This window comes from Muntiacus reevesi, chromosome 2 (genome assembly GCF_963930625.1).
Source record: "Muntiacus reevesi chromosome 2, mMunRee1.1, whole genome shotgun sequence".
Taxonomy (NCBI): Eukaryota; Metazoa; Chordata; class Mammalia; order Artiodactyla; family Cervidae; genus Muntiacus; species Muntiacus reevesi.
Window position 1 is genome coordinate 199,313,002 of NC_089250.1, and position 12,862 is coordinate 199,325,863.

Below are 12,862 nucleotides of genomic sequence, written 5' to 3' on the forward strand. Positions count from 1 at the left end.
TTGGAAAGACAGCCTAAGGAAATGATACGCCGACTGGAGAAAAGCCCTCCACCACCACCACACCAAAGAAATAACAACAGTATTACCAGAAAAAGAAGAAAATAAAAGCTGGTTTACACAAAAGTATTCATAGCAAAACTCCAGCAATAAGTGAAATACCCAGCAACAGGTATTCAACAAATTTATTTTGGTATTAACTATGCATCTGTTGGATCTAGTTAATACCAAAATAAATTCCATATTTATTAGAGTCTAAAAATGAGAACACAGAAACTAGAAATAAGGAAGAACTGAATCTTCACCAAGCTAATAGAGGAAAGAAAGCTTTTTAAGCTTAAACACCATAAAGAAATCACAAAAGAGCAGGAGGTTTCACTTCATAACCATTTTAAACTTTGGTATGAGAAAATACTGAATTTGAGACAATTAATAGGCTCATTTCCTAGGTTCTTAGCAGAGGTAAGGCTGGAAAGACCTGTTCTGCTAAAAGTGATCAGGATTCCTAACGAGATGAGAGGATGCACTCAGTTGATCAAAAATCAAGCTCCACATTCAAAGTCTCGGCCCACCATTACCACTGTGTGACCTGGGCCCCTGACCTAACCTCTCTAAGTATCAGCTGCCTCCCCTGTAAAATGGAGAAAAGAAGAGCCTCGCAGGCATCAACGAAATACTGATGAGGCCTTTGTAAAGAGTAGAGGCTTACACATATTCACTAAGTGGTATATTCTTCCAACAAAAGCACTTATATAACCATAGACCTCACCAAATTCACTTATAAATAGAAACACAGTGTTAACCCTAAGCAACTGGGATATGAAGGGGGATTTGGGGAAAGGCTCTGACCGTGTATTAGGAATTATACTCATCTTTCTGGGTACAGAAAGATGAAACAAAATGGAGTCCCAGCTACAAAGAATTTCACAGTGTGGTAGGAAGGACAGAGAAGAAACCAGCATTTCCACACAACATGCCAGTGTCAGAGATTAGCAGAAGCCACACTGGAAGATGGAAGAGCAGGAGTCAGTCAGCCAGTTTGGGGTTGGGGAAGTGAGGACAGGTTTCTGGCCTTTTATTATAATGCAATTAAAATTAGAAAACAACTTCTGAAAAAAACAAAAGCAAATGCCTGAAAATAAAGAAAGAAAACTGAATCCTAAGGAAGCAGTGGGGAAAGCTGACCAACCCACAGTACAGAATTACCACAGGTTCAGAGACTAAAAGCACCAGAGACCTGTGGAAGTAGAGGTGAAGGAAAAGAGGAACAAGAGAAGAACTGTCAACAGGGGCACCAAGGTCATTCAACGAGGAAAGAAAAAATCTCTTCAACAAAACGGTATTGGGACTACTGAACATTCACATGCAAAAGAATTGTACTTCACATCACACACAAAGATTAACTTCAAAAGAATCTAAGACCTAAATCTAAGAGCTAAAACTTATAGCTTTCTTAGAAGAAAACAGATAAATCTTCATGGTCTTGACTTTAGTGATAGATTCTTGGAAATGACATCAAAAGCAAAAGCAACAAAAGAAGGAAAAGATAAACTAGACCTCATCAAAATTAAGGACTTTTATGCATCAAAAGACAGTATCAAGGAAGCGAAAAGATAACCCACAGAATGGGAGGAAATAATTGCATCATATATCTGACAAGGGTCTAGTACCCAGCAAACTTGAACACATAACTCAAAAACAAAAAGATAAGCAACCCAAGTTTAAAAGGAGTGAAAGGTCTTGAATAGACATTTCTCTAAAGAAGAAATGGCCTAAAACTGCATGAAAAGATGACTAACATCATTTACCATTAGGAAAATGCAAATAAAAATCACAATGACATATCATCACTTCACACTCACTAGGATGGCTAAAATAACAACTATTGGCAAGAATGTGGAGAAACTGTAACCTTCATATATTGCTGGTGGGAATGAAAAAATGACGCAGTTTCTATTAAAAACAGTCTGGCAATTTCTCAGAAAGTTAAACACAGAATTATCATATGACCCAGCATTTACACTTCTAGGTATATACTCCAAAACAACTGAAAATAGGTATTCAAACAAATACTTGCACATGAATGGGCACAGCAGCACTATTTCACAGTAGACAAAAGGCGGAAGTTCAAATGCCCGTCAACAGACAAATGGATAAAGAAAATGTGGTATATACATATAACAGAATAATACTCAGCCATGAAAAGAACTGAAGGACTGATATACGCCATAATGGATGAACCTGGAAACATTATGCTAAGTGAAAGAAACAAGTCACAAAAGGCCACATATTATATGGTTCCACTCATATGAACATCTAGACTAGAAAAATCTACAGAGACAGAAAGCAGAATAGTGGCTGCTTAGGATGAGTGGGATGAGGAGATTGGAAGGTGTGCTTAGGGGAGACAGAGTAGGTGTTAATGAGACCTGGAGAAATGAATTTTCAGCAGAGTAAACAGGAGGGAAAGTATAAAAGCATGTGGCATATTCAAGAAATAAAGAGTAAATCTGAATAGGGTACATGGGAAAGAAGATGGAATACATTAGGTTGGTGCAAACATAATTAAGGGTTTGAAGCATGAATTTTAAGTCATCATAACTAGGCTCAAACACACCTTTATTAATCAAAATAAGAACCATTATAATCAACACATTTTTGCCAACAAGAAATAAGTTAATTCCTATAGCATAAAAATCAGTGCTTCAGGATTCAACAAACTCTCGGAAGGCATTTTCTGCATCCTGTTGGTTGTGGAAGCATTTTCCCTGCAAACAGCTGTCAAGATGCTTCTCGGGTGGTAGCTGGTTGGCGAGAGGTCAGGTGAATATGGTGGATGAGGCAAAAGTTCATAGACCAACTCGTTCAACTTTTGAAGCAATGGTTGTGCCAAGTGTGGTCAGGTGTTGTGGAGAAGAACTGGGCCCTTTCTGTTGACCCACACTGGCTGCAGGCATTGTAGTTTTCATCAACTTGCTGGGCATACTTCTCAGATGTAATGGTTTCTCTGGGATTCAGAAAGCTCAAGTGGCTCAGATGGGCAGCAGACCACCAAACAGTGACCGTGACCTTTTTTTGGAGCAAGTTTGGCCTTGGTAAGTGCTTTGGAGCGTCTGCTCAGTCCAACCACCAAGCTGGCTGGTCGTCAACAGCTGTCGTTTACAACCCACTTGTCGCCGTATGTCACAATCTGATCAAGAAGTGGCTCGCTGCTGCTGTGTAGAATAAGAGAAGACAACACTTCAAAACGACATTTTTGATTTCCAGTCAGCTCCTGAGGTACCCACTTAGCACACTTCTTCACCTTTCCAATTTGCTTCATATTGCTGAATGACCACAGAATGGTCGACACCGAGTTCTTCAGCAACTTCTCATGCAGTCGTAAGAAGATCTGCTTTGATCATGGCTCTCAGTCGTCATTGTCAACTTCCGATGGCTGACCAGTAGGCTCATCTTCTAGGCTTTCATCCTCTTTGCAAAACATCTTGAACCACTACTGCACTGTACATTTGTTAGCAGTTCCTGGGCCAAATGTGTTGCTAGTGTTGCAAATTGTCTCCTCTGCTTTACAACCCATTTTGAACTCAAATAAGAAAATCGCTTGAATTTGCTTTTTGTCTAACATCATTTCCATAGTCTAAAATAAATAAAAACAGCAAACAAAAAAACACAATGCAAGAAACGCACATTAAAATGATGTATCAAGTATCCACCACATTTATTTAGAATGTATTCCAACTTATCAAATGGCCAATTTCAACAATGCAAAAACTGTGATTACTGTTGCACCAACCTAATAGTAGAGAGGCTAGAAAAAAAGCAAGGCATTCATCCAAGGTATTTAGATTTAAATGCAGACAAAAGGGGCCAGGCATTCTTCCAAGGTATTTAGATTTAGCTGCAGACAAAAGGGAACCATTGGGACATCAATAAGCATGTAACATGATCAGAACTCTATGTAAGAATAAGCCTGGTAGCACTGTGAAGAAATAACTGAACAGGAGAAAGCCCAAGGGTAAAGAAATTACTAGGAAAGTCCAGTTGAGACTGATTTGCACCATGTCAGCAGCAGTAGAATGAAGAGGGAAACAACAGAGTGTTTAATCAGTTGCGAATTTAAGTCAAAATCCACGAGAAAAGTGCCTGGGCCAAGCTTGGGTGAGAAGAAGGACAGTGATGCTCCACAGAAGAAACACAGGAGCAAGAAAGAAATGCTCAGTGTGAGATGGCTGCAGGGCTCTAAGCAGAGATTCCAGTGGGCCGCTGAGAGTCAGGGTACGCAACCAGAAGAAAAGTAGGGGCTAGAGGAGAGTATAGTTCTAAAAATTACCAGTGCAAAAAACCGGTAAGACTGGGCAGAGCAGCAGTTCTCAAACTTTCACCTGCATCAGAATCACCTGTCAATTGACTGTTGGGCTCTGCCCCCAAAATTTCTCACTCAGTAGGTCTGGAGGGGCACCTAAGAATTTATATTTCTCATCAGTTCCCAGGTGACACTGATGCCTTGACAACCACTGGAGTGGAGTAAAAAGAACAGAAGCCCTAGGAGCTGAAGAACCTAAGGCCAGGAACAAAGTTCTTTTCAAGGATTACCTTCTTCCAGGTAAATATGTTACCTAAAATGGATACCATCATAAAAAGATATGTTAAGTGTATTTCACCACAATTTCAAAAAATTATACCATCATACAATAAGCTAAAAGAGTAGACAGTTGTTAAACCTGCAAACCCAGGTGGTATTACGGAAACAGACGCTCATTTACCTCTTTGACTGAGAATTCCTTCAGGCCTAAATATTTCTGGAGTCTCAAAGGCAAAAATGCAGTCACTTTCATGGACTGTTTCCAGGTCGTCTGTGTCACAAAAGGAACGATGGAACCCATCATAGTACATTTCTGTTAACACAATCTAAAAATGGGAAAAATGCAAATAGTTGGGTAACTGGAAAGTCAGTAAGAATTGATCTCCTAATCCAGCTGTGAACTTCTCCAGATCAGCAGGCCTGCAGGGGAGTTGAGGGCTTGGAAACACCTCATCACTCCCGGGGAATCTGCCTTTAATAAGAGAGTCTTGGAAACACAATATCCTCTCTGGTTTATAACAACAACCTCTGATTTCAGAGTGCTGGGGCACTAAATAAAGAGTTCCTTTAAGCTTTGGTGAAGACAGTCAGCACTTACAAAGTCTAAAGCCCTTGTTTCACAGGGAGAAGAAACTAAAGAGAGATGGAGTGACTTGCCTCAGGTTATAGAACTACCCAGCCTCATAGCAATGGTAAGAGTCTACATCTGATTCTGAGATTTTCTACCATTAAATATTCTTTTCAGATTAAAAAATGTCAAATAACTATGGAGATCTGTACTGGAAAAAAAAGTAAACTGACTCAAATGCCCAACAATAGGAACTAATTAACTATACTATAGTTCTACTGGAATTATAAAGGTCTTGCAAAGAGTAAGCTACATATATCTGCACTAACATGGAAAGATCTCCTAAGTAAATATTAAAAGTCAGAAAAGAAAAGTATGAGTACACGGTTCCATTTTCATAAAATAATAAATAAAGTATATGCACAAGACAAAATATAAATGAGTATACAACACAGTATTAAAGTTAATAAGTCTTAGTTCTAAGATACTTAGATACAAGGTACTTTCACTTTTACTAACTTTTATTAAGTTTCTGAAATGGTTGACTACTTTATAAAGAAAGAAAAATAAAAGATGGGGAAAAAGACAATGGAGACATGTAGAGACCTCATTACATGCTCAGCAGCACCGTCCAGTGAAAGAAGACTGGACCCTGAAGAGGTTCCAGTTCCGGCCTGCCACCAACCAGCCCCATGACCTGAACAAGTCACACAGTTTCTCCGGGCCTCCTTCAGATGAGGAGGCTGGACTTGGCCCCTAAGGGCCCCTCTACTATCACAAATACACTATGAGTCAATGAGGTGAAAGGGGCTTGCTGGCACAGTCCACAAACAATCCAAGACTAACAGTCCTCTCACATTTCTCTTCTAATGATTCAATGAACACATTGTCTTCCTGCAGGTGAACATGTAAGTATACGTCACTTTCTCCAGCAAACTGAGATAAAAAACAAACCCGTAATTATGTCACTCACTTAATGCAAAAAGAGCCAGACAGCACTGGAGGCTTTAAAGATACAACCAGATTAGCCTCAGACACACACCAAAGCCTCCCTCTCTCTACCTTTCCCCTCATCTTGAATTTACAAAAAAAGAATGAATGAGCGAAGTAAGGAAAATCATGAACATTTTATCAATCTGCAAGTACTTGGCCTATGAAAATATGAAATACTTGCTGCATCAGGGCAACACTGCTGGTGGTATTTGTTTTACTGCAATACTTCCCAGATGAGGTCACAGGAGGTCAAAGTACAAAACACCGTCATTATTTACATGATTACATAGCAGCATTTAGCAGTTATCTAGGGATAAGTCATTCAGACACTGAATCATCTTTCCTTGGTAAATTTTAAATAGGGAATTTTTTCCCAAATAAAACTCTAACAGTGAATTGAGTAAAAGAGGTGTGTAAAAGTATGTCAAGTCACAAACAGGCCAAAATTACTCTGGGTCAATACAACTGTGTATCAAATATTTACCCAAAAAAGAAAGGTGGGGGGGTCGAGGGGGTTACAACTTTCCTTTCTCTCATCTAAACAAGGTAAAACACTTTAATCAGAAAATAAACCACACTGAGCCCCTCCATGTACAGTACTAGCAATATGCTCATTCTTTTCACCATAATGGGAAGGAATTTTCAAGAACAACTGGTTGGGTTTTCTAAGCCTCCCTGACCTTCAATTATCACAGGATGTTCTTCCTGTGGCCCACATGAGCATCCACAGAATGATTTAAGGTGGTGGTGGTTTAATTAATTATACCTATAAACAAAGCTGAAAGAAGGTCTTGGTGTAAAGTCACAGCTTTTCCTTTTAAATGTGTATACACACAATTAAATGAAGCATGAAAAGTTTTTATGTATATTTTTCTCCTTTGGATCTTGACGTTTTTATCTTTCCTTTAACAGTAGAAGCAACTAATTTTAAATTTCTATCCAACCATGTTTGACTGAGAACTGTTAAAAAAAAAAAATCCAGAAGAAGAGAAAGCAACATTTTTGTGGCTCATGTGTCATCAGTCTTAGCAACCTTATTACCTGATCAGTGGGGATCTTTGTTTCCACGGACACTGCTTCCCGAAGTCTGGCGACAGTCCCAGACAGAGGCACGGCCACGCCAACCCGCATGCAGTGAGAGCATTTCCCCTGATACACTACGGTGACATAGAGGGGCCTGTGCAGATCAAAGTCAGAGCTTCTCATTAGTCACTCACTTCAACTAAAATGCATGAGCAAAACAACTCTGACATGAAGTCAACAACACTGAAGCAAACGCACACCTTCATTTGGACCTATGCAGAACTATCAGGCAATAATCAGTAAGTCTTTCGAGAGGACTAGCTCAAGATGGCAGAGGAGATGCATGTGTGCTCATGGACTCCTGTGAGAGCACCAGAGAACGCTTTGGAAAGGGCGGTATTTATCAAACAAACGTACAGCGTACCAGTACTTGGTCCTGTGCTTGTGTTTTTTTTGAAACAGTGTAACTCCGAGAAATTTTGAGGAACAGTTCAAATAAAACAGCTACTTTAAAAGTGCAATGCAAGGTCTCTAGAGGCTCTAGTAGGCACTCGACAACCTTCTCCAGCTCCCATACCACAGGAGGACGACCAGCTGAACAGAATACAACCAGACCAACCAAAAAAGACTTGCCTGCCCCATGTACCTGCCAACCCTACAGGCTCAGACTGGCATTTATAAATTTCTGCAAGGCCTTATGCCTGTATTCAATTTATCAGTAATCCTATTACTTGTCTAAATATGTAAGAAGCCCCAATAGAGGAACCTACAGAAGAAAAGGAGCATATAGGAACACAGTTTTAGTTTTATTAACTCTGTTCTTACCTTGTGTGGGGTAGAGGAATTGGCAAAGAAATGCAGAGGAAAGGATCAAAAGTGTTGCTCTGCTTCTGACAATGAGGACACGTCAAAGAAGATCTTCAAAAATAAGAATGTAAGACACTCACATTAAGATCACCTAGAACTACATAAACATAAGCAAACAACATAAGGGAAATTTAATTTGCTCATACCTGTATTGGGCTTGAAAAAGTTCTTGTACAAAAGTGCTACAGACAGGAAAAGATGGTCCCTCAGGCATCATATCAGTTTCTGATGGTGGCTAAAAAAAAAAATAAAGCACAACTTCACAAACTAGAAGTGCCAGGTCTTGACTGACGATGAGCCTAAAGATGTCACAAATGTCCCAGGCCTCCTCTACCAGATCTGCATCAGACCCAGATGTTTCGGGGAAAGGCATCTGCTAAAGGAACCAGAACACAGCTGCCAGGACGTGGGTCACAGGCTCTCCTAGACAAAGAGCCTGTCCGTCTCTCCACACCGCCCAGGCCCTTGGGCAGTCCTTCCCCTGAGCGCTGCAATCCTCCTCCAGCTCTCAACAGGCTCCCTCCAACCTCTTCCAGGGAATCATCTCAACCATTCAAAAGTACCAATTCCTGCCTAAAGGGAATTTACTCTCCAGCATCTATTAGCTCTGCTGCCTACTTGGGTCTAATCATTCTACTCACATTTTACCTAACCTTTTCATCCCCGCTGTCCCCCCACCACAGTTAGTTACTGAGCATCGGGTACCACGTGCAGAAGTGCTGCAAAAGGCATAAAGATACAAAGAGAGGTAAGACACAGCACCTGATCTTGAGTCTGTCTCAATCTGGAGGGAGAGTCAGCCACAAGCATACAGTCATATGACAGTACAGAATGTTCAGGGACAAAGGACCTTAAATCTGAACAATAACCAAAACTAGAAATTTAAAATTTGAGGTACAGAATAGAATTATCAAAAATTTTTAAAGCTATGAGAGGAGAGCAACACTTTATTTCCATTACATAAATCATTTTGTCTGTCATATTAAGACTACACAAAAAAAACTGATAATGAATCACTGATTTTCAGTAAGAATATTCTAAGGGTTTAGTTCCTACACTCAAATCTAATTCTAACAGCAGAGACATCCATACATTTCCTCTTTGATTGTGTGTAGATCACATTCCAGTGATCTACAGACTATGCCTCATTGGAATAGAAGGCAAATTTTTGCTTTAAAGACAGTTTACTGAGTCTAATGTCAGTCTAAAGGTATACAGGCACATGTGTCCCCTCTCGTGAGTGTAAGCTCCTTGGAGACAGCAACTTGTTCCTGACAACTGCCAGCACAGTGGTGGCAGCAGCGCAGGGGGAGACAGCCTCTAAGTATCCACGAAACTCACTTAGTCAATTTCACAGTATTAACTAACTGCAAACTGCAACAACTACTCAGAGGAGGTTTGGAAGAATCTACTCTCACTCCTTTCTCCATTCAGCTCAGCACTCCCTGACTGCCCTAGGGGCGTGCCCTTACCTTCAGAGGAGGCTGGCCACTCTGCTTCACAGCATGATTGAGGTCTTCGTGAACTCGGTCCAAAAGCCACAGCAGAAACTCCTGGGCATCGTGCTGGGAATTTCCCCGATACTGCAGTGCATTCTTTGACACAATACTCTACACAGGTAGATAAATCAGCATGAATAGTCAGTTTCTGGCTTTAAAGATAAGCCATCCATAATCCCAAAGAGGAATGCAAGATCTCAAGGGTGTTAGTGAGTACTTCCTGGAAAGACAGCAAGTATGAAACCAGATGCTCATAAAAGCCCCACCCATGCACCAAAAACTTTTAAATGCACCGACCCGACAATCCTACTTTTAGGAATATGGATCTAAAGGAAACCATCAAAACACCATGCCAAGACTTCTAATAGAAAAAAAATTCACTTCTAATTCACTAATAGAAAAAAAAATGGTAATAACTTGAACATCTTAAATATAAGAACTGTTACAAATACCAAATCATTATGTCAACCTGCAACTAATACGTTATATGCCAATTATAACTTCAATTTTTTAAAAAGTAAAAGAAAAAATGAGAATTGGTAAAAGTAAGTATTACAGTGTTGGATGATAAGCCAAAGTATAAAATAAGTCCACATAAAGTAAGTAAATAAGTAGGAAGAGACAAATCTCCCTTAAAGAAGAATTCTAAATAATGTGTCAAGAATCTCTCCTCCAGGAGCTGGACCTTAACCCCCACAACCCCAACCCTACCTCCTTGAATATGGACTGTGACAGTGACTTGCTTTCAAAGATTCTAGTCTTTGCAAAGAGGAGCAGCCAGTGAAAGGCTGCAGGTGAAGCGATGAATTAAAATTAAGATCACAGGCTCTGAAGCATATAGCCTGAATTCAAATCTCTGCCCTGCCGCTTACTATTGGTGAGGCCTGACCTACTCTGCTCCAAAGTAAAAAGGATAAAAAATGTTTAACGTGATGGTTAAGTGTAAATGCATGCAAAACATTTCCCATGTAAGTGACATATAATAAGCACTCAAATTTGAGCTATCAGTAATGAATTTGAAAGCAGGAAGAAAGAAGGGGAGACAACAGCACAAAGGAAGCACAGTTAGGAGACAAATGAAACGAGGAGATGAGAATAGGGTCTAAGCTAAGTCTGTGAGGGCAAATTTGAGAGAGATTTCAAAATTGGGGCAGCAGAATTGATAAGATTTGTGACCTAGTGAGAGTTTCCCAGGTGGTGCAAGTGGTAAAGAACCCACCTGCCAATGCAGGAGACATAAGAGTCGTGGGCTTTGATCCCTGGATCAGGAAGATCCCCTGGAGGAGAGCATAGCAACCCACTCCAGTATTCTTGCCTGGAGAATCCTCATGGACAGAGAAGCCTGGAGATCTATAGTCCACAGGGTCACAAAGAGTTGGATAAGACTGAAGCGACTTAGCACACACATGCACATGATCTAACGAATGTGGAAAGTGAGGAAGAAGACATTAGCGTCATTCATGTGTCTTTTATCCAGATGACGGGCCAGTGCTGGTTCCCTTCATCAGGACAAGATTAAAAAACAAAAAAAAAAAAAAAGGAAGAAGTCTGGAAAAGAGAGTGATGCGCTCCTATTATAATCCACTATATCTGAAGTTCTGTAGACCCTCCAAATGGACATACCTGGTAAGCAACTGAAAAAAACAGGTCTTGCACTCAATGAAAGAGTCTGTGCTCAGGACAAGGATTTCGGGGTGAAGGGATGAGTGGTCCTTGAAATCATGAGTATGACTAGCACTGTCCAGACAAGATCATGAGAGATCCACTAGAGGACAGAATCCAGAGGACTGCTCTATTTAGGAGGGCCTTAAAGATGACCAAGAAAAGGCCATCAAAGATGTGGCAAGAAAATCAAGATGATGAAGTCCCAAGAGTCAAGGGCAAACAGCTAAGGAGAGTGTGATCATCAGTGTTACAAGTTGAATGACAAAGTAAGCCAAAGAACTAACAACTGTCCACTGTATTTTCCAATTAAGATAATGATAACAGAGATGAAAAGGGATAAATCTTTAATTAGGAGAAGAACCATCACAAACTGATGATCAAATTCAAGGTGAGTAACAAAAAGATGACTTACAAAATTCAAATTTAAGGAGGAAAAAAGTTAAGGGACACAAATGAGAGAAAATATGGAGGTGGCATTGGTAAAACTCACTAACTGAATAACGTGAACAAGGAAGAGGAAGGACCCTGGTAACAAACAAGAATTTGGGTGACCTGAAGGATACCATGCGGACACCGCCTCAGAAGCAGGTATAAAAAAGGGGGAGTGGGTGTGGGTAAAGAGATCACTGCACTGCAGAACTCACCCAGAGGTCTGACACCACCCAATCACCGAATCTAATTCCTTCCTTTTCAGTCTTCATTTTCCTCAATCCCCCTATTTCATATACTTGACATCTTAACTCCATTTTGAAATGGTCTGGTTTGTGGCCATAATTATTTTCTCATTTAGGAGAATCAAAACAAGAGCCATTGTGATGGACAGTGGAAGAATGTGACCCACAGAAGAAAAAGACCTCCTAGCAAAGAAAAATGAATCAGTTAAAAAAAGAAAAAAAAGAAAGAAAAGAAACCAGCAGCACCAGCAGGTGAACCTGCAGCTGATTCAGGCTGGAAGAGAAACCGATGAGTGATGACGCTATACTGAATGATATACAGAAGAAATCTGGATGACACCGAGGTTCTTAGTTTCTGACTTCGGTGGATAAAGAAATTGGGAACAGAGGAAGAGATGGGGGACTGCAGAACTTTGAACAGGTAAAGTCTGAGGGACTCACAGGATCCCAAGTGAGAGAGGCCTGGTGCTCAGGGGAAAGATCTGAACTGGCAAGTTCAATCAGAGCACGTACACCTATCCTGTGAAAGTGTCAGTCACTCAGTTGTGTCCGACTCTTTGTGACCCCATGAACTGTAGCCCACCAGGCTCCTCTATCCATGGGATTCTCCAGGCAAGAATACTGGAGTGGGCTGCTATTCCCTTCTTCAGGGGGATCTTCCTAACCCAGGGATCGAACCTGGGTCTCCCATATTGCAGGCGTGTTCTTTATCATCTGAGCCACAGGGAAGACACCCTATCCTATGAGCATGGAGGAAATAACCCAGGGAACATTTAATGAGAAAAGGTGGGCAGCTGGGACCGAATCTTATAGAACGGACAAGTCCCAGAAAAGAAGCCCAAGAAGACGATGAGAGGAAGCAGCCCGAAGAGAGTGGCACCACACAAGCTGAGGGAGAAGAAACCTTAAAGGAGATGGAAACGACGACTCAAACCACCACAGCAAAGTCAAGTACAACAAGCATAGAGGTGGACACTTCAGAACAGCAAATTAA

General features: G+C 40.7%; 1 protein-coding gene across 1 annotated transcript in view; it reads right to left on the minus strand.

The window, feature by feature from the left end:
• The window catches only part of USP31 (ubiquitin specific peptidase 31), a 76,919-nt gene that overhangs the window by 29,757 nt on the left and 34,300 nt on the right, over window positions 1-12,862 (minus strand). The window contains exons 2-6 of the mRNA XM_065924488.1: window positions 9,503-9,640; window positions 8,177-8,265; window positions 7,989-8,081; window positions 7,182-7,317; window positions 4,761-4,905 (exon numbers count right to left, since the gene is read on the minus strand). Coding sequence (XP_065780560.1) covers window positions 4,761-4,905; window positions 7,182-7,317; window positions 7,989-8,081; window positions 8,177-8,265; window positions 9,503-9,640 — 601 coding nt within the window. The remainder of the gene's footprint in view (window positions 1-4,760; window positions 4,906-7,181; window positions 7,318-7,988; window positions 8,082-8,176; window positions 8,266-9,502; window positions 9,641-12,862) is intronic.